Source organism: Melopsittacus undulatus, chromosome 3 (assembly GCF_012275295.1).
Source record: "Melopsittacus undulatus isolate bMelUnd1 chromosome 3, bMelUnd1.mat.Z, whole genome shotgun sequence".
Lineage (NCBI taxonomy): Eukaryota > Metazoa > Chordata > Aves > Psittaciformes > Psittaculidae > Melopsittacus > Melopsittacus undulatus.
The window spans coordinates 37,402,254-37,425,151 of NC_047529.1; the positions used below are offsets into that span (position 1 = coordinate 37,402,254).

General features: G+C 40.5%; 1 protein-coding gene across 1 annotated transcript in view; it reads right to left on the reverse strand.

Moving 5' to 3' along the window:
* Nucleotides 1–5,060: 5,060 nt before the first annotated feature.
* The window catches only part of GCLC (glutamate-cysteine ligase catalytic subunit), a 32,991-nt gene continuing 15,153 nt past the window's right edge, over nucleotides 5,061–22,898 (reverse strand). The window contains exons 4-16 of the mRNA XM_034060836.1: nucleotides 20,546–20,659; nucleotides 19,677–19,735; nucleotides 19,450–19,586; nucleotides 15,794–15,868; nucleotides 14,812–14,928; nucleotides 13,859–13,997; nucleotides 13,215–13,327; nucleotides 12,469–12,561; nucleotides 11,662–11,766; nucleotides 9,476–9,557; nucleotides 9,276–9,379; nucleotides 9,059–9,179; nucleotides 5,061–6,691 (exon numbers count right to left, since the gene is read on the reverse strand). Coding sequence (XP_033916727.1) covers nucleotides 6,486–6,691; nucleotides 9,059–9,179; nucleotides 9,276–9,379; nucleotides 9,476–9,557; nucleotides 11,662–11,766; nucleotides 12,469–12,561; nucleotides 13,215–13,327; nucleotides 13,859–13,997; nucleotides 14,812–14,928; nucleotides 15,794–15,868; nucleotides 19,450–19,586; nucleotides 19,677–19,735; nucleotides 20,546–20,659 — 1,465 coding nt within the window. The 3' untranslated portion in view covers nucleotides 5,061–6,485. The remainder of the gene's footprint in view (nucleotides 6,692–9,058; nucleotides 9,180–9,275; nucleotides 9,380–9,475; nucleotides 9,558–11,661; nucleotides 11,767–12,468; nucleotides 12,562–13,214; nucleotides 13,328–13,858; nucleotides 13,998–14,811; nucleotides 14,929–15,793; nucleotides 15,869–19,449; nucleotides 19,587–19,676; nucleotides 19,736–20,545; nucleotides 20,660–22,898) is intronic.

Sequence of the window (22,898 nt, forward strand, 5' to 3'; positions counted from 1 at the left end):
GCTCCTCTCCCTCAGAGAACAGTTTGCCCTGGTATATCTTGAACTGCATCACAGAGCTTTGTATAGACATGCAAACACAGAAGGCAGCCACTGAAAACCAGAGCAGCCTGCAGAGCTTTTTCCCTGTATACCCTTGTTGCACAGTTTGAATCTCCTGAGTTTCCTGTTGTGCGGATTTTGCTTCTCCTAGGTATAATGAAAATTAAAGGCTTGTCCTAGTGCTGGGTTTGGATTCAGGACAGCATCATTCTATCAGCTCACAGCAAGGCCAAAACATGCTACATTGCTGGAAGCTGGACTCACAGCCAGAGGACCTGGCCCACCCAGCCATGACACATCATTGGATCCTTGTGGCCTGCATGGGAATGGGCAGATAACAATATCACGTGCTGGGATGACTGGGAAGTGGGAAGTCAGAATGAGTTTCCGGGAACACATGGACACTCCCTTCTGGAGCTCTGCTCTTCACCTGTGCCTCTGGAAATGCCCTATCCCTGTCCAGGCAGAAGCAACGGGATTCGTGCCAGTCAAGCTGCAGCATAAGTAGAGGGGAAAGACAATTTGAAATGTGTTATTTTGTGCCATTCTCTGAGGAACCTGTCGTTGTTTAAGCCCAGCTGGTAACTCAGAAAGAGCCATGCAGCTGCTCACTCACTCCCTCCTCCTTCCTTACCACCCCCCTCTGCTCCCAACCCCTGCTCCCCGAGGGATGGGCAGGAGAATCGCAAGAATGTAACTCCCACGGGTTGAGATAAGAACAGTCCAGTAACTAAGGTATAACACAAATCACCTACTGCTACCACCAATAATAATAATGATAAGGGAAATAACAAGGTAAGAGAATACAACCGCTCACCACCCGCCGACCGATCCCCAGCCCAACCCAAGCAGTGATCTAGCCCTTCTCGGTAACTGCACCCAGTTTATACAGTGGGCATGATGTGCTGTGGTATGGAATACCTCTTTGGCTAGTTTGGGTCAGGTGGCCTGCCTCGGATTCCTCCCTCCCCCCTCTCCTCCCTGGCAGAGCAGGAGACTCAGAAAATCCTTGGTCAGAGTGAACATTACTGAGCAACAACTAAAACCATTAGTGTTATCAGCATTGTTCTCAGGCTGAAAGTCAAAAACACAGCACTGCACCAGCTACTAAGGAGAAAAATGACTGCTACTGCTGAACCCAGGACAGAGGCCCAGACAGATTTGGTTTTAAACAGTGAGTGAAGTTTGTTGTCTAGAAATGATTACTTTAAGAGTAAGACCTAGCTGCATTTGAAAGGGGAATCCTCCTCTCCACCCCACACGGCTGTTCAGGATGTTTCATGTCTGTCAGTGCTTGGATGTTGCACATTTTAATTCAGATGGTGGCAGCTTTGCTCACAGCAGCTCAGTTGTGCAGCTGAACTGAACCTGTGCAAGGGATGGGCTGGCCTATTTCCAGCCTGTGCTGTTGCATACCCTCTGGAACACACAGCTGGTCTGCCATGCTCTGGGATGTCTGCACAGCCTGCAACCTGGAGGGCTCTTGGCCAGGGTGTCCCTAGGGGCAGCTCCTTCCCCAGGGGGAAGGCAGCAGGGAGGATGCATAGTCACTGGGGCACCAGGACCTGGAGAGGTTTGCACCGGCCGCAGGGCCTGAAGCTAAGCCCAGGAGTAGAAACTTGGGCCAAAATGGACAGAGGATTTGGACCTGAGATACCGCTGTGGCTCTGTCTCCTTTTCCTCATTACACCCCACAGAACAGTTACTTTCCTTCTCCAGCTCGCTGCGCTGCTGCTTAACTTAGGAGGACACCTAGGGCTGGCCCTGGGCGTAGCAGTGAGCTTTTCCCTGCCTCATCCCTGCCTGTGCCACCAGCGCGCCCCAGCGAGAGCCCTGGCTGGTTTTCCACTCTCCATACCGGGGTTATTGCGTTTTGCTGGCGATATTAACACTGCTGTAGCTCAAGAGACCCCATCAGAGTTTATATTGCACTGCTCTAGTTCACCCCGCAGCGGTGGGGAATTACAGACAGACGTCGTTTGTACCCAGCAGCCCAGTTTGTGTCTGAGACAAAGTACTGCACAGACACGTCTGCTCACCAGCATCAGGAAGGTCTGGAGACCCAACTGCCAGCTTGGCCTCCCGCCAGTGACATGTGTCCTGTTGGCATTTAAAATCAGATGTGCCAGGGGAATAAGTAATGCACAGGAATGCTGCAGGGTGTGGTGAAGGGGATGAAACGTGGGTGATGCCAAGCCTTGCTTCCCCTCAGTGGAGGGGGTTATTTTTCTGAGAGGCTTTCCTGTTTTTCATTAGGCAGCTGTGTGACAGTCTCTGGGCAAGGAGTCCCAGTCTTTACACTGCCAAGAAGAATACTGCAGGTTCTTGGCCTCTGAATGCCCATGCTGTGAGTCAACTGGCAGGGATTAGCTGTCCAGCACTGCCAGCTGAGGATGGATGGGAAGGCATATAGTCCAACCTAGTAAATGGTTAAAGTGAAAGAACAAACCTGAAGGTTTTAAAAGCTTGAGGTCATCTTGGCACAGCTACTTCCCCAGTGCAAATCAGAGGGGGGGGATAGGCTTCACCCCTTTATGTGTTCTTCCCTGCTGCCCCCAGCCTCTTCTGAACATGACCTGCCAGAGCAACATACACAGAGCAACTCCTTGCTTCCACACAGACTGGCTGTAGTCAGAGAGCAAGGCACTCTTTAAGATGCCTTCATCAAAATCTGTACTCTCATGAAGAACTGCTTTGTTGTGATCTAATGCATTTAATAGCTTGGACCTTCTCCAGTTGTTCTTACGTATTTTTTGGACTAGCAGTTTTCCAGCCAGAACACAAACTCTTGGAAGTCAGTGATGAGGGGCTGTCATGCACAAACACTTTCATTTGTGTTTTTTGAGCACAACATGCTTCTGAGTATGACCCTCACTTTCCCTCACTGTGGTCACTTTTACCTTGTCACTGCCATTCTGATTACAGCTTTCCCTTTAGGTCATGTAACAGGGGTAGCTGTAGGAGTGTCTGAGATACATAACTAAATTCAGTGGCTAAATTAACATACTGTATTCTAGGCTAGACTTAGAAAAGACTTCATAGCCATTTCTTGCTTAACATAAGCCATAGAATTTCACCCTGTTGTTTAATTCGTTGCCAGCATTGATGGACAGTCACACTTTTCTTCAGGAAAGGCATTGGACTGTTTAAAGGGAAATGAGATGCTGTCACTGCCATCTCTTCGCTCATGTGATGGGAACCACAAAACTCACTACTCAGTCACCTGCCCACAGCAGGAGCCACACTGTCCCCCTCTTCCATCAGGGTTCAAGTACGCACATTGCACAGGTCACAGTTTACAAATGTTTCTCTACAAAGTGGCTTCAAGAAGGTTCCAATGATGCATCACGTCTTTCAGACCTTGGGAGCCTGGGTTTCTGCTGAAATGCTCAAAATGCATATTCTGGCTTCTGTTCTCTTGTAAAGCATAGGCTCTTGCACTGCTCAGCATTATGATCATCTTCTCATACCCCCTGCAGCAAGGGGAACTATTGTATTTCTGATCCCTGTCTGCTGTCCTGGAATAGAGAACATCCACACTATCCTGTTATTGCATGTGTTAATGTGCTGCTGTTTATCCTTAAGAGCCAGACAGAAGGGCCTGGGTCCTGGAAAGGGATTGCAGCAATCCTTTCCTGCTGAAATCCAGCTCACAACATCCAGGTAACTGCTGAAATAACCTCAGCTGTCACTGCTCCTCTGACCAGCTTCCCATGCAGCAGGAAGTCTCTCAGAATTTGCTATCAGCACACCAAATATAATCAACTTCAAATATTAAAGTTACTGCAAACAAAAAGCGAGGTCATTTTCCAAGAAAGCCCAATGCACCTCCTGCAAGCTGCATGATGCTTGTTTCAGAGGTCAGATTGCTTTTGCAGGACTGAATTATTGCACAAAGCTCTTGAAGCACCAGTCCCAGAAAGGCAAACTGCCCACAGAGCTCTGCGCACACACAAAAGTAACCACATTTTCATGATTTAGGCCATGATAAAAGCATAGCTAAAATAATCCAGAAATAAAGGCGCTTGTACTCAAGGAGTTTGACTCCCAGGAGAAAACTGGGTATCAGAGTACTATTTATAGACCTCTGGAAAACTCAACAGGATCTTCTAGCTGAGAACCGAGTTGAAAGCATGAAGCAAATTACTGGTGTTGAGCTGGGGTCAACACATCAGTGATTACACGGAGTGCCAGGTCTATGGACAAGGAACAATCATGTTTCATCTCAGGTGCTCGGTGCTTCTTCCCTTCCCTTTGTTCAGGTGGCTGTTGGAAAGGTCACTTATTTCCATGGAAAAACCTCATGTCTGCAGGACCAGGAATCCTGAATTTACAACCCAAGGGAGCTTCTCATGCTCTCTGCAGAAGGCTGTCTTGAGGCTTGGCCCAAGGCTTGCTGCTCCATCTCAGAGCAGGTGCTGATACCACACAGCCGCCTCTAGGGCATATTCAGAACCAGTGGTAAAGCTTGCCCTTCCCTGCAGCAGCTCTGGTTTGCCCTAAGAGCCTTCACCATGCCAGCCCATGGAGAACAGGCTGGAGCACATACCTTCACACTTCACCTGGGGAATGTAAGCTCCTTAGACACTGCAACCACAGACACCTCAACAAATAAGCAGCAGCTTTGTGTTTGATCTTCCTCACCCTCTCCAAAACCTTGCAAGAATTCAAGAGGGAAACTTTCCAGCCACATCTCTCCGGCATTATGACAAATTTTTTTTTCACTTACAAGACCCTTACTTGTAGCCACCTACTAGGTCAAGAAGGGGACTTAATGTCAACTGAAAGGGAAAACGGACATTTGCTGATGCAGTAACAGCAGGAAAGCATTCAACTGCTTTAGGGGTCTTCCAAGCACAGCAGCTAAGGCCATGCAATCAGCTGGTACCGTGGCAAAGGCAATGTTGCAGAGGTGGTAAACCATTTTAATGTGAATGAAGTGAGTCTAGATAAGATGAGCTGCACTTGCCTGGTACGGCACTCCTTCTTTCATCCAAAAACATGGGCTCAAGTCATGCAAGTGACCAACACATACTGCAAATTTTATTTTTTATTTCCTTATTACAGAAACTAAATGAGCACAGGCCTACAGCTTGAGTAAAACAAATCCACCACAGCAGGAAAACGGCGCTCTTCTTATTCTCTAAAGCACACCTGTGAGCACGGACCAAAGGCTAATGTCAGTACATAAAAGCTTCTTAGTGCACCTCTCCATTGCAGCTTCTCTGTTAGTTCTTTGTAAAAATTCATTACACCTTAGGTATTTCATGTGTGTCTGCATAAAAGCTTTGCATTATCTACCCATAACGCAATTCACTTCTAGAAGTCAGTTAAGAAGCTAAATCAAAAAGGCCCCGTTAGGTTGCTTTATTTACAGTTGCAATGGCTAAATTTTAAATACTTTACAGTCACTCCCTGCATCGACTCCCACTTCAAAGGAGTAGCTGTAACTGCTTCGTAACTATTTTCTAGAGGGGATTAAGTTGTCCATACCTACAGGACCTAAACATGCTGACAGAAGTATTTACTATAATGAATGACACATGAGAAACTCAGCATTCAGGAAGAATGAACAGATGTTTGGTTTTGGGCTGCACCACTGTTGCCTGTGGGAACAGCAGCAATGTGGGAGAATGAGCAGTGAAGGAGTGCTGAAGGACAGAGCAGGGCTCTGTGGCTCCTCTGTAAGGAGAGCTTTATGTTCAGCTCTCATTTCCTCCTCTCTGTACCATGTCTGCGCTGTTACTGGTTTTTTGTTAAACCAGGCAAATTTCTGACCTGCAACAGCATACACATTTACTTCAGCGGAGAAAAAAATAACAATGCATCTGCAGGTTATTCGAATAAAGACAGATCTGCTCCTCTGAATTTTACAGTTGAAGGATGCAGGTCTTGTGGCAACTGAGAAACTGCTGTAAAGATTAACAAATGGGATGCACATGCATTTGTGTGTTCATACATACTTTCAAAACCCAAATGGAAGGAGAAGTATCTGCAATTCAGGTAGGTCCAGAAGATTTTTTCCTTTTTCTTACACAATAAGGTAGATTACTTAGCACATTCCAGGTTAAAAAAAATTACAGTAAACATTCAGTAACTGGAATGCATATAATATACAAGTACCATTACATTTACAAAGGACAATTTTTCTTTCTAGAATAGGCATAAAAAAGTTGCAAGCTAATTCACAATAACTTTAGATACAATGTTATTAAAATACATTGATGTTAATCATAAAAATATTTTACTATTTACATGTATATTGTATAAACCTTAAGAATATGCCCATTTTAGGGTGCCTTAATGAATATTTAGGCAGATTGGCCCACTTTATAGTGCAGTATCCCTGTTTTGGTCTTCACACCATGAAACTGTACCAGATTCACAGTATCTTTGCTAGTGCTGTGCTAAAAGGCTTAAACTTTCTTTTAAGAAACATAAATTCATTACAAAGAGCCGGTTTTGTTTCCGCTTTGTTTCTTATTAAACCCTACCCCCAATAGTTCAGGGCACTCTGCCTGGCCTTGTGCGATTTGGTTGCATTGCCAAATAAGGCTGTAATTAATTTCATCAGTTATCACGCTGTCTTGCTTGTAGTCTGGATGCTGTGCGATAAATTCCCTCATCCATCGAGCAACTGTCATCAGTTCTCCTGTGGGCAAGGAGAAGTCAAATCTCACAGTTATACACCTAATTTAGCAGTATGACACCTCCAGTTCTATGTATTATGTACACAATTAATGAATGGCCCATGCTTTAATGAGAAACACATTCCAATATATATTTTTCTCCTGAACAGGGCTAAACTGCAGTCATAAATAAGCTGTTGCCGATACAGTCTAAAGCTCACTTGTTTAGTGTGATCTTCAAATTTTCAGATGTTGCGATGAGACAGTGTAGAGAGAAGTAGCAACTGGAACAGGTGTTACCAACAGATTGTACAGCAAGAGGTTTTAAATATGTCATTTAACAATCTGGCTTAGATGAACGAATAGACGTCCCTACAACATCTACATATGAATATATACGTATATGTAAAATAATTTTGTAGTTGATCCATCCAACTCAGCTGCTAGTTTTGTTCTGTCTACCTTGACTTACTATTGTTTTTCCCTCTGGCAGCTCTCCTAGCAAAAACCAGGCAAGTTCACCATTATACCAGCTCTTGGTTGTTAACTGTGAGGTGAGAAGGGAGAGCAGCCCAGCTCCCACCAACACAGACACCTAGTGGTCAGACAGACCAATCCCTCCCCATCCTTTGCAAGATCATGAATGTTGATGAGAAGCGAGTAGAGAAACATTATCCTACAATGTAGGAACTAGAAAGTATATAATAAAATAACTGTGAAAAGCATTTAAACATGCAAAACTACAGTAATTATTACATGCCCTTTGAAAAAATAAAAAATAAGTATCTCTTATTGTATGACATTATGGTGACCAGAAGCGTAACTGCTTGAAGAAGGGTAGGGCACCAATCATGAAGTCACATTTGTGAACGGTCAAACTGCTATTATTGCACTGCCTTTGGCCAAGAACACGCTGATGATGTAGCCAGCCAGGAGAGCACATCAGGATCACTCGATGCTGCTGTCATAATACTGCCTTCATTAATATCTAGTGGTGGTCAGCAGCTGCTGCCTGCCTACCAATCCATAGTATCACTGAGAGGTGTCAATCGTACCGGCTAGACAAAGACCAAGAGGGCAATACCTAGGTGTGCTACAGGGGAAGATGTGACTGAAGAATAGATAAAACTACGTTAGAGCAAGATTAAAGCCACAGCAGCTAATGTGCCAGTGTTTAACTCTGAGTGCTTTGTGCTCACCATGTGAGGAGAGAAATCTGAAAAATGGTCACTCTCGGTGGACATGTCTCATGCTAGACAAATCAAATGTTCCTGAACTGCAGCCTAAGATTGCGATTAAACTGGAATAATCCAAACCTCACAACTGAGAAATACCATAGCACAGTAATACAATATCTAATGCCTTTTATTCTGTGAATTCTAGTTCTCAAGAAGCATCATTTAAAAATCATTTCAGCTCACCAGAGTTAAGATACAATAACTCAAACTTAGTGCCATTCTGAACTACTGCTGAAGTACTGAATTACCAGGCAAGAAGAAGTTCCGATTTCTGCCTCAGCTTTAAAAAAGTCTTCTACAGCAATTTTCAAGAATTATAAAGAAATGAAACACTTTAGTTTAAAATTTGTGTGAGGTGGGGGAGGGAGTGCTGACTTAAGAAATTAAAAAATCAACTGTCTAGCTGAATTTACAGCAAGGCAGGCATACATGGGATGTGTTCACAGAAAGGTATAAAGCTGCTGCAGACTTTGCTACATGCCCAGCTCTGAATTCCAATTTAGCCTGCATCTTTTACTCATTATAATGCTGCACTTTAAAAAGGAGCATAAAGAGTCATTATATTGCCTGTCTTCAAAAACACTGCAGCATGTGGAAGAAGGGAGAAGGCTGGTTTGCTCTGCCTTGAAGGAATTTTGCTACTTACAGAAGGGCTTTCTTATCAGAGAGCTAAAGACAAGGTCCCATGCTCTAGCATACCAAAATTTAGACTTTTGAATGATTTGGAGTCATACCAGTAACACCAGGCTATTGGACCCAGTCCCAAATACTCTTAAAACATACAAGTGACCAGCAAATGGGATTACTGTATGTGCAAACTACTATGAAGCAGAAAATACACTGGGAAAAGCAGCAGTAAGTGCTGAAAAGAGCAATCTTGGACTGGACATACAAGTACAGCTTAGAAGGTAATGTAACCGTATCAGTTAGTCCTAATTTAAGTTCTAAAATGGATCACAAAACAATCAGAATTATACAAGACCAGTTTTAAGCCAGAGAACACACTCCAGTCCTTTGCTCCTTTAATTTAACAATAAACCAGACAGCCACAGCTGCCACCAGGTTTACCCAACTGCAAACTATAAACCAGCCCAACTACCGTCAAAGTAGAAAACTGCCAGGAAAATCAGTGCCCAACAGTGTCAAACATACCAGCTGCTCTCTTTTTTATTAGCTTCAGGTAGTTTAGGATGCTGCACCTGGTGTCCACATCCACTTCCATGTTTTCAAGATAGGAATTCAAAATTGGGATCAAACCAGGAAAGACTCCTTCCTGTGTAAGAGAACAGAGTCAGCATACAAAATATACTTAATCTGGTTTCTGGGAGGGCAGAACAGAGGGCAGAACAGAGGCAGAATTGGCTATGACCTTCCCATTGATAATCGTATCAATGCTCATTAAGGTGTACTCTTCGGCATTGGTGCCTGTCCCATTCTGCGCAGAGCTACATCCATCCACAACAGCGTTTCCACCTTCATGGATAACAAAGGGAAAGGAAGAAATGGTTAGAAGGCAAGAGATGTACTTAACATCCACAAGAACGTTAATCAGATTGCTTCTTTTCATACCTTTGCAGATATCTTTTCTAAAGTAAAACATTCCCTGACGGACAGCATCTCTCTTCTGGGCCACCTTCATGTTTTCATCCACCTGGCAAAAGAAGCATTTCAGAGATTTGTGACATTTTTAGAAAATCAGGATTCTCCCAAACCCTCCCATTTTGGTCTCGTTAGTTGAAACATCTACTATTACTATTCTGTCATACAAGGTTAAGCTGTGAAGGTAAGTTTTATTTCATTCTTCAGTGCTCCTGGGCAAAATCACAAAGAGATGACACTCTGTGTAATTGGGTCTCCAGCAGAAAAAGTAATGGTGTTGCATTACAACATGCTATGCTAGTATTTTAAGTCTGGGTGAAAACAGAGGAACAGCTGTGATTAACAAATTCCATCCCACCTGCAGGACTTCTTGGCATATTTAGACGCAATCTGAATGAGTACAGGAGAAAATCACCACTTCCCTAGCCATAGTTTGCTGCTTTTATTAACAACATCATTGAAGTCTTTAGAATATCTATCACTGTATTAAATAAACTTACAGAAACAGAATGCCAGTAACTTTGTATGGGAACCATACCTGTTCCATACACAAATAAACACAAACTGCTAGTAAAGAAGTTCTAAATTGCAGGCTTCTCAAAAAGTCAAACTACAAAGCACTGCTCATATGTTCTGCAAATAGTGTAAGCACTGCTCTGTCTTTCTGAATAGAAGATTTTGTCCAAATTCTTTGGTCGGTATGTTCTCATAGATTCATTATCACACAGCTTTCAGACATTAGCTTTACTGTATTGTTTTCCAAAGAAGGGATATGATCTACTGAATTATTTGTCTGACCTTTTACTAAGGGCAGTGCAAAACCTTCACTTCTTACCTTTCAAACCTTTGTTTTCAAAAGTGTTTACATTCAATATTATGAAACCTACTTACACAACAGGCTGTTTTGAAAGTTTGAAAGCACTGCAGTCCTAGTTGATGGGAGTACAACGCACTCAATCAGACAGCAAAGATTAGTGTGAGGTTAGCCCCATAAACCCGTATTATTTACTTGAAAGAGGCAGGCTTACCAATGGTTGTGAAATTCTGTGCTGCATTACCTGTCAAATTGCTTGGCAAGCTCAATTCTATGCCCTCCCCAGCCCCCCAACTCTATTAATGTTTTCAGCACCTCATCTCTTTTTCAGCCTTACCTAATATTCATTAGTTAAAAATTTTGTGCTTTTGAGGTATTCCAAATAACAATGTAATTATACACTCTAAATGCTGCTCTATTTATGAAGTCTGAACATCCTGACATCCGAAGAGAATTTCTCCTTTTAGAAATCATACCAACTGTATAGTAAGATTACTGTTACTTTACAACTTTGGTATTTCTCCATTTTAATTAAAAACACTAAGAAAAACCCCAGGATATTATGGCTATATGCTGGTAGCATTTTCTAGTATCTGGTCTGTTAAAAGCCTTCTCCACTGCACTTCTGCACTAATTTTACATAAAACATTGCAGAGCTATCCATTTTAAAAGACATTTTCAGGTCAGGTACCTCAGAAAGACAATGTATAAGGACAGTTTCACACAAAACAGTTCAACAACTGTGAGAACAAGATTAAGGAAAAGGTACATTTTGCATGGCCGGTCTGCCTAAACACAAGTTACAGCTCTGACCAGAAGCAGCAGTATTTGTTTTCACTCAAATATACTGTAACACTAAGCATGCTGAACTCCTCCTTTCCCCCTCCATCTGATACAAGCAAAATAAAAAGTAAGACATAAGCAACAGCCATGTTAAAATAAATACCTAAAGTTTTTATTTTCACCTCCACAGGGCATTTCCCTTCTCATATGTAAAATGGTGGAAACATTCCCTTTCCCAATCTCAAAAGCAGTCTCATGACAATGGCATTTCTCAACATTTTTGCACTGGTCAGACACTGTTACGCACCACAGAAATTCCATCAGTACTTGTCTATAAGCTTAATTCCATGAGACAGCAGTAAAATACCCATTTAACACTGCAGAGCTGAAACTGAGTCAAAGTATTGGTACAGATAAAAACTGACTGAAAAATAAAATTGACTGTTGTGTAAGTACACAAGTGTTATTAGTTCCTAGATTGCAGAGGATTAAAAAAAAAATCAGACTTGATGCAAATACCTTGCATTTAGCTCTAATAGATCTGATCTTTCACACCTACCTTGGACAAAGGAATGAGAAAATCCAGTTTGTATGACAGAATCACTCTGGTTAGCAACACCACAAACACAACATACGCAGAGTTTTCAAAGTCTGTTAACTGGACCTAGACATGAAAGGATTAGAGATTAAATTAATTTAGCGGGAACACACTTATGGCAGTAAGTAAATACCTGGGAGAGTTTAAAACAATTTGACTTGAACATTCATGTTGGTACCTGTATTTACACACACTCTGCTAGCTGATGGACAAGCAGGAATCATCCAGTGACTTCAAATGCTCAACACACACACATCCATCAACAATTAATCCAATACCAAAACACACTTGGGTTTCAAAAGACTAATAACCTCCATCTTCAGGTTGATTGTGTAATTACAAATGTACAATAGCTTTTACATTTCACCTTTAAAACTAAATTCAGAAATAGTTATAAAATAAAACCACTTGTGAAAAACAAAACAATGACAGTGGAATTATTCAGTACCAGGAAAAGTACTGGAGAAATACAGTCCCTGGAAGCTAAATGGGGATTTGTTTACTGTTGCTTTAATACAAGCCTAATTCCTTTCCCATCACTCAAAATCCATTAGCATGCTTTGCTGTGCTGCAGTGGATTCCTCTGTCAGTTACATTCCCACAGTCCATGTCTGATTAAACACCGCTGTCCATTTCACTTGCATCCAACAATTCAGAAGGGAGAAAACACTGCACAACTAATAAGGGTTTGAGACTGGATAGCAAGATGCCTGGTACTTCTCCACTTAAAAAGAAATGTTCTTTCGCTCATACTGATGCCTTTCTTACCTCCATGGGTCTGAATTCCACTCTCCATCCAATATCTGAATTTGGAGGAGGTGGCTTAAACCTCATTGTCTGCCAGTTCGTAGACTGAATATTCTGCAAAGCACATGAAATAATCTGTCAGAATCAAGATATGCATCATTCTATAATACAATCAAAGAAAAAGCAGGTAACTAGAGCCCTAATATTTTCCCAAGAATAGCCAATCGAGTTAGAGAAGTGCTTCTAAACTAAGTGGCATGACTTCCTAAAAACCATAATATAACTACCCAACCTAGGAGCAAATGCATTACACTTTCTCATACTATTTTGTTTGAGGATTACATGTAAGATATTAGGGAGCTGAGATTCAGCTGGCTTGATTAAATAAACTAAGGGTTGATGCATCCCAAACTAAAAATACCTAATATTACCATAGTAGTTATTTCATAAAGCTGTGCAAGAGACATTTATAGACAAATGTAATGCAAAACAGTTTTTAGGAAGCCATGAAAATAATACAGCTATAGTTTGGGCTCTTTGTATTTTATTGGGTTTAAAGTATAAGCCACCACCTTCTGCTAAATAAATCGTAAAACAAATAAACAAATAGTGATTATAACTGCAGTCCTACGCTAAAGAACTAGTTGAAGTGAAAAATCCAGGAGAAACCATCTTAGCTAATATAGCTATGCTCCAATTAAGCAGTACTATAAAGAATATGCAATTTTATGTATATATGTATTAAATTCCTCTAAATCAGACACAACCTCAAAATGGTCGGATTCATTTGCATCATCTAGATGTATTTTCTCCTCAAACAAAGTCAATGGGTCTCGAATGAACAAGTGTGCAATATGCTGTGCCAAAAGGTGGTCAATACCTAAAAATGAAAATTCAAACAAACAATTCACACATAGCAAAGCAGGCTCTAGGAAATTATTTGTTTTACAAGACTGAAAACATCCAACTCTGCAATGCTACCTCAACCCACCACATCCTGTTAAATGATGACTTCAGGAAGGAAGGAAATGATTAAAGAGGAAAAAAGAAAAACCCAAAACAAAGCAGGCTCTTGTTTGGAAATGGCAGCTGAACACTGGTGTGGCTACCATTCTTCCTGTTTTCTGATGCACCTCTGTGCCATGTTTCCTAAAGCAGTTCCGCTCTCTCCACAAAGGTAAAACATGAATGCGTCAAATGCTGAGCTTCTCAAGCTGGAACTGGGGACAGTTTCTGTTACAAATGAATACTTTGTAAGGAACTCTCAAGACCATGCTACACAGATACTTCCTGAGTAGAAGTCACTGTGAGGGATGCACAAGGATTGAAACAAACAAGAACAAAACCCTAAAATATCCCCACACACTGCAACCACAATTCTTAACCTGCTCATAATGAAGCAAACACTTACCTTCCTTTATTAGATGCTCGTAGATATCTTTGTCTATTGTCAAATCAATGTCATTGTATTTCTCACCACATTCAGATAGATAACTGTCTATGGAATCATATCTGGATTTACTGATTCTATAAAGGTTGTTCTTCAGTGGCTATATAATTTAAGAATACAATATTTTAACAGCTTGTTAGCAATGTCACCTAAGTTTTGCTCACTAATGACACTTATGTGAGATTTATTACCCTATTTAAAACCCTATAGCCTCAATTAAAATTATTCAAAGCACAAGTATTAAATAGGCTTACTAAAAAGCAATCCTGGAATTATGACTGTTTTGTTTGTAGATGTATGTATCTGAGGCAAAAAACAGTCATTACACAATGACTAGAGTTCTCTAGTGGAAAGCATTATTATACCTATTTGCAAAACATACCAACACACAGTTTCACTATGCACACATTACTAGAGATGCTCTTAAAATTGGTAGTTCAAAAAATACTTCAGTAGGTATTTCTATTAAATTCTTTTTTCTACAATTATGCAAGTTCCTTGAATCCCAATTCCTGCTTGGAGAGACTCCTTAAGTTCTGACAACTGATCTTTTCACATAGTTCTAGTTTATATTACTGGGTTACTCATCAGCACATGCTATTTAATCCAAAGCAATTTTTACTTTTTTAGCTCAAGCACAGGCTGCAAAGTTTCATCACAGGGGGATCTTTCCAGCAAGCTGTAGAGGAGTGAGTGGAATTCTACTGGGATTTCATATCTAACTAAAAATATATATTTGCTAATGTAAATTGTACAGCCAAGGCGAATGTTCATAACATCTCCTACATTTACCATGAAGACTGCCATGTTCCTTTGTTAGGGATTTTGATGAGCACAAGCAGAATTTGATACTAAAGGAGTTTTAACTTTTTTGACTGAAAAAAGTCAGACATCTGCTGCCTAACATTACTTACCTCTAGCCCCCTTTCTTCTCGTGTTCGATCGTCTACAGATGCAGAGATTACTCCCCAGCGACAGTCAATATCAGACACATAGCCTCTGTAAAATGGAGACGCAGCACTCAATGCCATCTAAAATAAAACAGCCTGATATGAAAACCAAGGACAAGCCAAAGAACCAAAAGCAAAATATAATCCCAGTGAAAAAGGAAACATGGTGTTCCAGAAGCAATTCAAGTATGTACTTCAGTTTAACATACAGCCAAAGCCATATAGCCACAAATCTCTTAACTGCCATCTCCAGAATATGCCTAGATGAAGGGTTAGTATTACTCAAAGAGCATTTGACTCTTCAAATTTATTATGTCCCCAGATCAGTATTTAAGAAATATGAAGATGATACAGGCAGAAGCAGTTTCATGATGAATCAGCAAGTATTCTGCTTGCACACTTCCAAACTCCAAAAGCCCACCTGGAAACCATTTTGTTTAGTTTTGTTTGGCCAAGCACCTTACCAACCGTGCTGGAATATACCTTGCCTGGAGCACAATCTGCTCACCACTGAGCCCAGACCAGCACTTTATTTTCGTAACACATTCTTACAAAGGGAACAGATTTAAACAACAGAAGCTGAAAACCTTTGTAACACCAGAGCTGACACATTAAAATTGTTTTAAGGAGTGAGTTTGTCTTGTTTTCATGAAAAACTGTCCCCAGTGTATTTCTAGAACTATTCAGCAAGAGTCTCATGCATGTGGGAAGGAGGGCAGAGGAGAGAAAAACCAGACATAATCCATTTTGTGGTGTCATTTGAACATTAACTAAATCACACTGCTCATGTGACAACCTAGGAAGAGACTGACACTTCTCCCAGAGTACCAAATCTGTGAGCAGTGTTCAAGTTTGGGGTTTTTTTACAATAGATTCTTTTTTCTCTTTTTACATGTAGCAGCTTTTGCACAATGCAGAGCTGATGTAATAGAAGTCCATTACTTACCACAATGGGACATATTGTGGCTAGCTGATCATAGAGATACCTTGCTTCAGAAATGCTACAAGCTTGGAATGTTACCTGTTGGAAGAACAACAACTCTTATCGTAATTTCTATGATCATAGTGCAAGCACAGTATTCCTAGATTCAGAAAGTGTAATATAATAAAACAACTTAAATACCAGGACTTTTAAGGGGGTTTATGTTTGGTTGGGTTTGGGTGTTGGTTTTGGGGTTTTTATCGTGGATTTCAAACCCCCAAGTCTTTGACAAACTGTTTTCCCCATCTATCAGCAGTGTGTTTATCAGAAGCTTCTTTCCGCACCATTTCCATGTTCGTTAGAAGATTTCAGACCACAACACTTTGCCTGCGAGGCTAAACCACTTGTCAGAACCAAAGAAAACCAAGTTGACATCTACAATACATGTGAGTCAGTAACACACCTTTAGGAACTAAGCCAGGAATCTATCTACTTAGAGCAACAGTCAGAAACTATTGTAAATGTGGTATTTGTTTTATGTGATAGCTAATCCTGGTTTATAGGACATTTCAAGACTCCCTTTAATCTGGAAAAAATTAAAAAAATAAGTCTTAGTGTCTACTGTAACTTCTATTAAGAACCCCCAAAAGAGTCCAATTTTGCATGTATTAGAGGCTAGGCCATAGCAAAAGATGGGAAAAAAATTATTTGCAGAAGCCATTAATGATGTGGAAGCCCTACCACACATGGGCCACTGCAAAATGTAACTCCTTTGCAACTTTTGGTGAAATTTGCTCAGATAGGAGATGCATTCCTAGTGGCAGGTCTTAGCTTCCAAGACTTCCCAAACCAACACCTCATGCAGTTTAAAAATGAAGAAGGGGAGCAATCACCTCAAAACTGTTAGAAGATGCTAAACTGAAAGCCTCTCTCTCCTTCAGTTTACATATCCTAGATCACATGGTAACTTAGTTAAGAGTGTATCCCTGTACCACTATTGTGGAGACAGTGTTCTCACAGGAGAATGGATATTTGGTACATGAACTCTGAATAACTCTGAAAGATACAGCAAGGCCATGGGAGGCCCGAGGAAGCTTAAGCAAGCGAGATAAGAAGAAGCTGGAATTCACTGACTTATGAGAACTGTGGACTGTTGGCAAGTGTTCAAGGTCAAGTTCTCACACCTGTGCTTAACCAATTATATGTTAGTCACTAAAGGTCTTCAAGACAAGTATCCAATCATGATATGCCAAATTGCTGTAGGTGTGTGTAAGCAGTAGTATATAAGGAGTTAATGCTTTGCAATAAATGGCTTTTTGTCTGATCATATTGGTCTCTGACTGAGTCCTTTCTGCGGCACACTATCATCATATCATGCTACAGGCTTCAGCTCTAAACCACTGAGCGATGCCTGCTGTCCAGAAGAATGCTAGCCAACACACATTTTCATTTTCCATGGATTGCAATTAGAGTCCCTCAAGGCATACACGTTCTTCTCGTCTGCCATTGAAGCCAAATCTAACCCCCAGTAAGCCTTAAAAACCCCCCAGAAACCAAATAAACCAATCCAAGAACAAAACACCCAAACACCCCAAAACCTCCTGAGTTCACTGGAGGGCTCAGAGGTGGATTACTTTTGGGGGTGGGGTGGTGGTGTAGGAGGAATATAGGATTTGAGTTTGTTTTGTTTGTCTTTTTAAATCTGCAGCCGACATTCATTAAAACATCCCAAAAGGGTGGGTGGCCAAGAAAGTATTTGTGCCTGTCCTTCAAGCTCCTATCAAAAAAGAAAACACAACAAAACACACTTGGAAAAGACAAGATTATTTCTCTTGCAGAGAAGCAGCTAACTATGATTTCTCATCACTAATTCTGGATTTCCAGCACTAGGAAGCTTGCCTTGGGATGGAACGACAGGACACCTACAGTCCTTCCCCCGACAGTGGTGTTGGACTTTCCTTCCTGTTTATGTTTGTTTCAAATCACATTAAGTCTGGGAATCGACCCAGTTTCTAGCCAAACACCCCACTGCAGAGGAAAAGGGCACAGCAGTCTTCTCCAGAGGTGGACTGCAGGCAGCACAAGACTGCAGGGGCAGCACCTCCCACCCACAGTTGCTGTGGGCTGTCCCAGCCCAGCTCATAAGGACATTATTTTTAACCTTGGAAGCATATCAAAGTTGTAGCTTGGTGAATAGTGAGAAAAGAAAGCAAAAGCAAGTGCGCATACTGCAAACTACCTTACAGAAAATAGGTGGGGAACACGTTTTCTTCTAGTCCTTTACCAAGAATTATTTGTTGATACACAAGCAGTTGCTTATAACACCTGCCAGCCTTGCTTTCATTCTGCCTTTACTATAACAAGACTACAAAATTAGATCACCAATTACCAGAAGGGGAATAGTAAAACATTATTCCTTAAAAAGGATTGTAATATATTTTTAAGCAAGTTCTGAATAGTAAGGCTGTGTTTATTTATTTTATTTACAAGATAGTACAAAATACATCATACCAAACTTAACACCTTGTAAAACCATGCAGTATTATGCATGCTTTACTACTACAAGTATGTCAGATTTTCCCTAGTTTACCCTTAGAGACAAGAAATCATGCTCAAGGAGCTATCAAGAACATTTCATCTATTCAGCTTTCATAGTTTCACAATCTCAAAGGGAAGTGCTTTGAATGGAGTTATTTGTGCCACTGCCATGAAACAAGAGACTGAAGAATTTCCTTTAATCCCCTAGAGACTTAACACTAGCCACTTCCTAGCTCTGCTTCCAAGACTGTGATGGCAACAGACAGATTTTCTCAACAGTCAAATATAACACTACTACCTAAGGCGTCAGCCCATTGCATCAGGTTACTATGGTAGGGAAACATTTAAAATGAACAGATATTGAAAGGATTAAAGCACAGCACTTAGACTTAAACAAAGGACATTATAGAATTGCAGTAACTTGGACAAATGAATGAAAACAATACAAAGTAAGCATGCAAAAATAGGAGAAAACAACTAAGAATGTTTCCCATCACACAATAACAGAAGACAGCTACCCATGTGGATGTGAGGAGACTTCTTAGCAGATCGCTTAACATATTTAAGAAGTTTTACACAGGAGTTCATGTGGTTTGTAAATAAAATGACACAAAAGAGAAAGCTCTCCTTCTGCAGGGGCAGAGCCTGCCTCGCTGTGGCTGCAGCGGAATCTCTGCTCTGGCATCTGGAGCACCTCCTGCCCGGACCTTGGTATCTACAGAGCTGTTTCTGACACATACTGCCCTCTCCAGCTGCAATTGCTCCTGATGCAGTAACTTTTCCCCCTTCTTAAATGCATTATCCCAGAGGTACATTATACCACCACCCCTGATGGGCTTGGCCATGGCCATCGGTGGGTCCACTTGGAGCTGTCTGGTATTGGGTGTCCTGGACATTGAGGAAACTTCTAGCAGCTTCTCATAGAAACCATTGCTGTAGCCCTCCCACTACCAAATTCTTGCCATGCAAATCCAATACATCTGATTTTAAGACTAGATTACTAGGTATAAGATTTAATTTGTTGTTTTATTCCCTATGTTGCCATTCTGAAAATGCATCTGTTGAATTAAGCTGGAGGAATCAGACATAAGGCAAGTCTTAAGAAGGGAAGAATTTAGGAAAGACACCTTGATGTATTTTACCTGAAGACAGCAGTTTCCCATTCCAAATCCCATAGCATCCATATATATGTAGTCTGGCTTAGCTGCCTTTGCTGCTTCTCCATCATCATCAGGAAATGTTTCGATAAATGGTGATGGCGTATTCTTATCTTTAAAGACTGAGTGGAAAATGCAGGTACTCAGTAACCCAGAGCATTAGATTGAACAGTTATTTTGAAAAAGAAAAAAAAAACAGACTGTTTACTTACTTGGTACATTTATCACAACCTTCTCTCCTCTTCGGTGCCGAATGTTTCTGGTCAGTGTACTACAACAAAAGGAGTTTGCTGAAGTATCTGAAAGTTTCTCTTGCACTTAGTTTATGCACTCAGTTTCTCGCCAATTCTCAAGGTTTCAGAATGTCAACATTCTACTTATTTTGAGTATTTCACTTCTGCACACTTATTTTCCTAGTTTAAGATAGTCCATAACAGATACAATGCTGAATTTCTCTTCAGTAAAGCCAGTCTTACTTTAACGGACTTCACAGTACTATGCTGATAGAATAGGCAGAAGCAAAAGGCTACTGGCATGAAGCATACAAGGGCAAGTGAAAACTGTATGCTTAGTTTCTAAATAAAATTATTTTCTTTCTCCAAAGTTTCACCTTACAACGAAAACTGCTATCAGGCTATACCAGCAGCTTGACACCATGCACCATTTCAGAGTTTCTAGGGAAAATTAATGAGTACACTGAGATGTTGCTGTGACATAGTGAGAGCTGGATTAACTGTGATGGAAGCAGTTAGCAGTGGGATTTCAAACTGGAAACAGTTCTGCAGTAGCACAATCAACATGAACTACTATACAATCAATGGCATCAACTGCTATGTAAAGTTACTTGAACTTAACAGTTTACTTTAAGTCACTTTGACAGAAAATACATGTCATCACAGCCATCACTGTCCAAGTCCTTGTGGTATCCGCAACAACAAGCCACACAGCTCTCTATTCCAGTCATGTAAAGAAGTTGCAGGTATGCAATATTTATATGCATAAATAAATATAGAATATATAAATATGCTATATTTAGGCACAGAAAACTATTCAGCTTCTCATTCTTACTCCCCACTCTTACCTAAATCTAGGATGTTTATTGATGGCTTCATCTGGAAAAAACAGGGATTTTGAAGCTCCTCCTTCTACGGGTGTTGGCTTGTATTCCGGCACTGTAAACCCAGGACACCCTAACCTATGTAACACAACAATGAGATTCAAACTGTAATGAAAACAGACTGTGATTTTAAAATGGTCAGATGATTGGAGATTAGGATTGTAGAAGACAAAGACATGGAAATAGATTTTATCTTTTTTTTTTTTTTAATACATTTACCATATTTCTCAAGTGCTTTTCAACACTGCTACCTATGCATGTGGAATTACCAGAAAGATATCTTAAAACAGTTGCCCATACAAGGTCTGTGTTTGCCAACAACCAGCTTCCTGGTGGATGAAACAGACACTATTTTTTTTAACCACTTTTCTATTATCATTACAGTGCAAACATGGACCTTTACAATAGCAGAAGCAGGAAACTTCATAGTATTATGCAGAGTACACATGCATTCTTGTGTGTTAGCACCTGTTATTAATACTGACATGCAGCTGTATTCTAGAGGGTTCAGGCTTATGTTGATTGCTAAAGTGATTTACCCCAACAATCTACCCCTGTTAAAAAGATGTATCTAACCAACTTCATAAGAATTAGCGATAGTTTCAAAGTGATACACACATCCCAAGCCTCACACAGATTAGTGATTTTAGAACTCTGAAAATTCCCATGGGAGAATGTAATAAGCAAAGACAAAAGAAAGCTATTAGGTGTAAAATGCAGAGATATTCAAATAATTAGAATATAACCCCCCTCTCCAGAAACTCTGTTGTAAGTTTGAGTCATTGGAAACAAGACTAAGGAGGCTTTCAGTCAACTAAGAAAAAGGCACATTTGAGAAGGTGGAGGTAGAGTTGTAGATTAATTTACAAATATTAATTTCCCCATGCTACACAGTATAAAGAGTGAGATTTGTGCCATTTCCTGAAGCTCTGGTATTTAAATGTATAAAAAGGGTTAGCTGATACAATTACAATCAAAGTATTCAAAATGCCAGAAACATGCACATTTCTGGAAATACTATTTATGGTCAACATGTACTTCACTATTGTTTTCTTCTTCTTGGTTTAAGTATGCAAGTTGTCCTGCGACATGTACACCCAACCTCATCACTTACACAAGAACAACATTGCAAACTTTGTCACTCCTCAAGAAAGAAAACACTTTTCTGATCCAGTAGTGAGAGCTCACAAATTTAAGAACCAGGGATACTCATTTAGCTTCTAAGCTAGTATTTGTTTATTTTTTTAATATTTAAGCATTTCAAGTTGGTTAATTTTTAACTGAGTTACTCTAATTTGAATAAGCCTACTTCTTTACCTTTCTTCTATCAGCACTCTAACAAGTTTCTCATTTCAGATGCACAGATTTATTTTTATTATACACACATGTATATGCACAGAGGCAGACAGGCATATGTACATACTGTTGCAGGGAGAAGATAGCAAAAAAACCCCAAACCCACAAAACAACAGTTGAACCAACAGGGACTTGAGCAGCAAGATAGCAAAAGACAGAAATAAGAAACTAAATAGGCTAGGGAGAGAAATCTCTGAAAGATGAAACTATGTTTGGGATGATCCACATCTAATAAGCTCCATTTTATTATTTACTGGTTTTCACTAAAGTCCAATGTATTGCTCCTACAGTGATGCAGAAATTATTTATCTGTATTGACAAAGTGATGACCTCCTCCCTTTATTCCTTGTGAGACTTGGTCTGAAACATTTGTATACACAATTTATTGACTGACAGTCTATTTGTAAGGCTGTAGGGAGAAAAAAAACCAAACCACAACCCAATTCTGTAACATATTGGGAACTAATCATTAACCACTGGATTTTAAATAAGCTGTTATTACAGATTTCTAGCACAGCTCTCATAAAGAGGAAGCTTATTTTGTCAAGAGTGTTCTCAAAACAGCATTCATGGGACATAACACAGCCATTTTGGTACCTGAACTTTGCTGCTAAGTCACATTTGTACCATTCCTGCTCTCAGCAAGAATTCAGGGCCACTGTGTTCTGTACCACACAAGAAACCAGCTAGTAAGGCTGCTTCTCTTCTACTGCAGAGCAATTATTTATTTATTTTTTTACTATTTTAAGCATAACTATCTTCATTCATTTGACTGACCAGGATAGTGGGAGTGAACACAAATGCCTGCCTAGAATGACATTTGAAAGGAAGGTCAGAGAGTACAGTTTCTCCCAGATAATGAAGCACATCCCAAATTTAACTTCAAGAGTCTTTTTACAACAGTAAAAATGAGGAAATCTACCCTTTGTAAGTGTGTTGCAAAGCCAGGAGAGATGCTTTT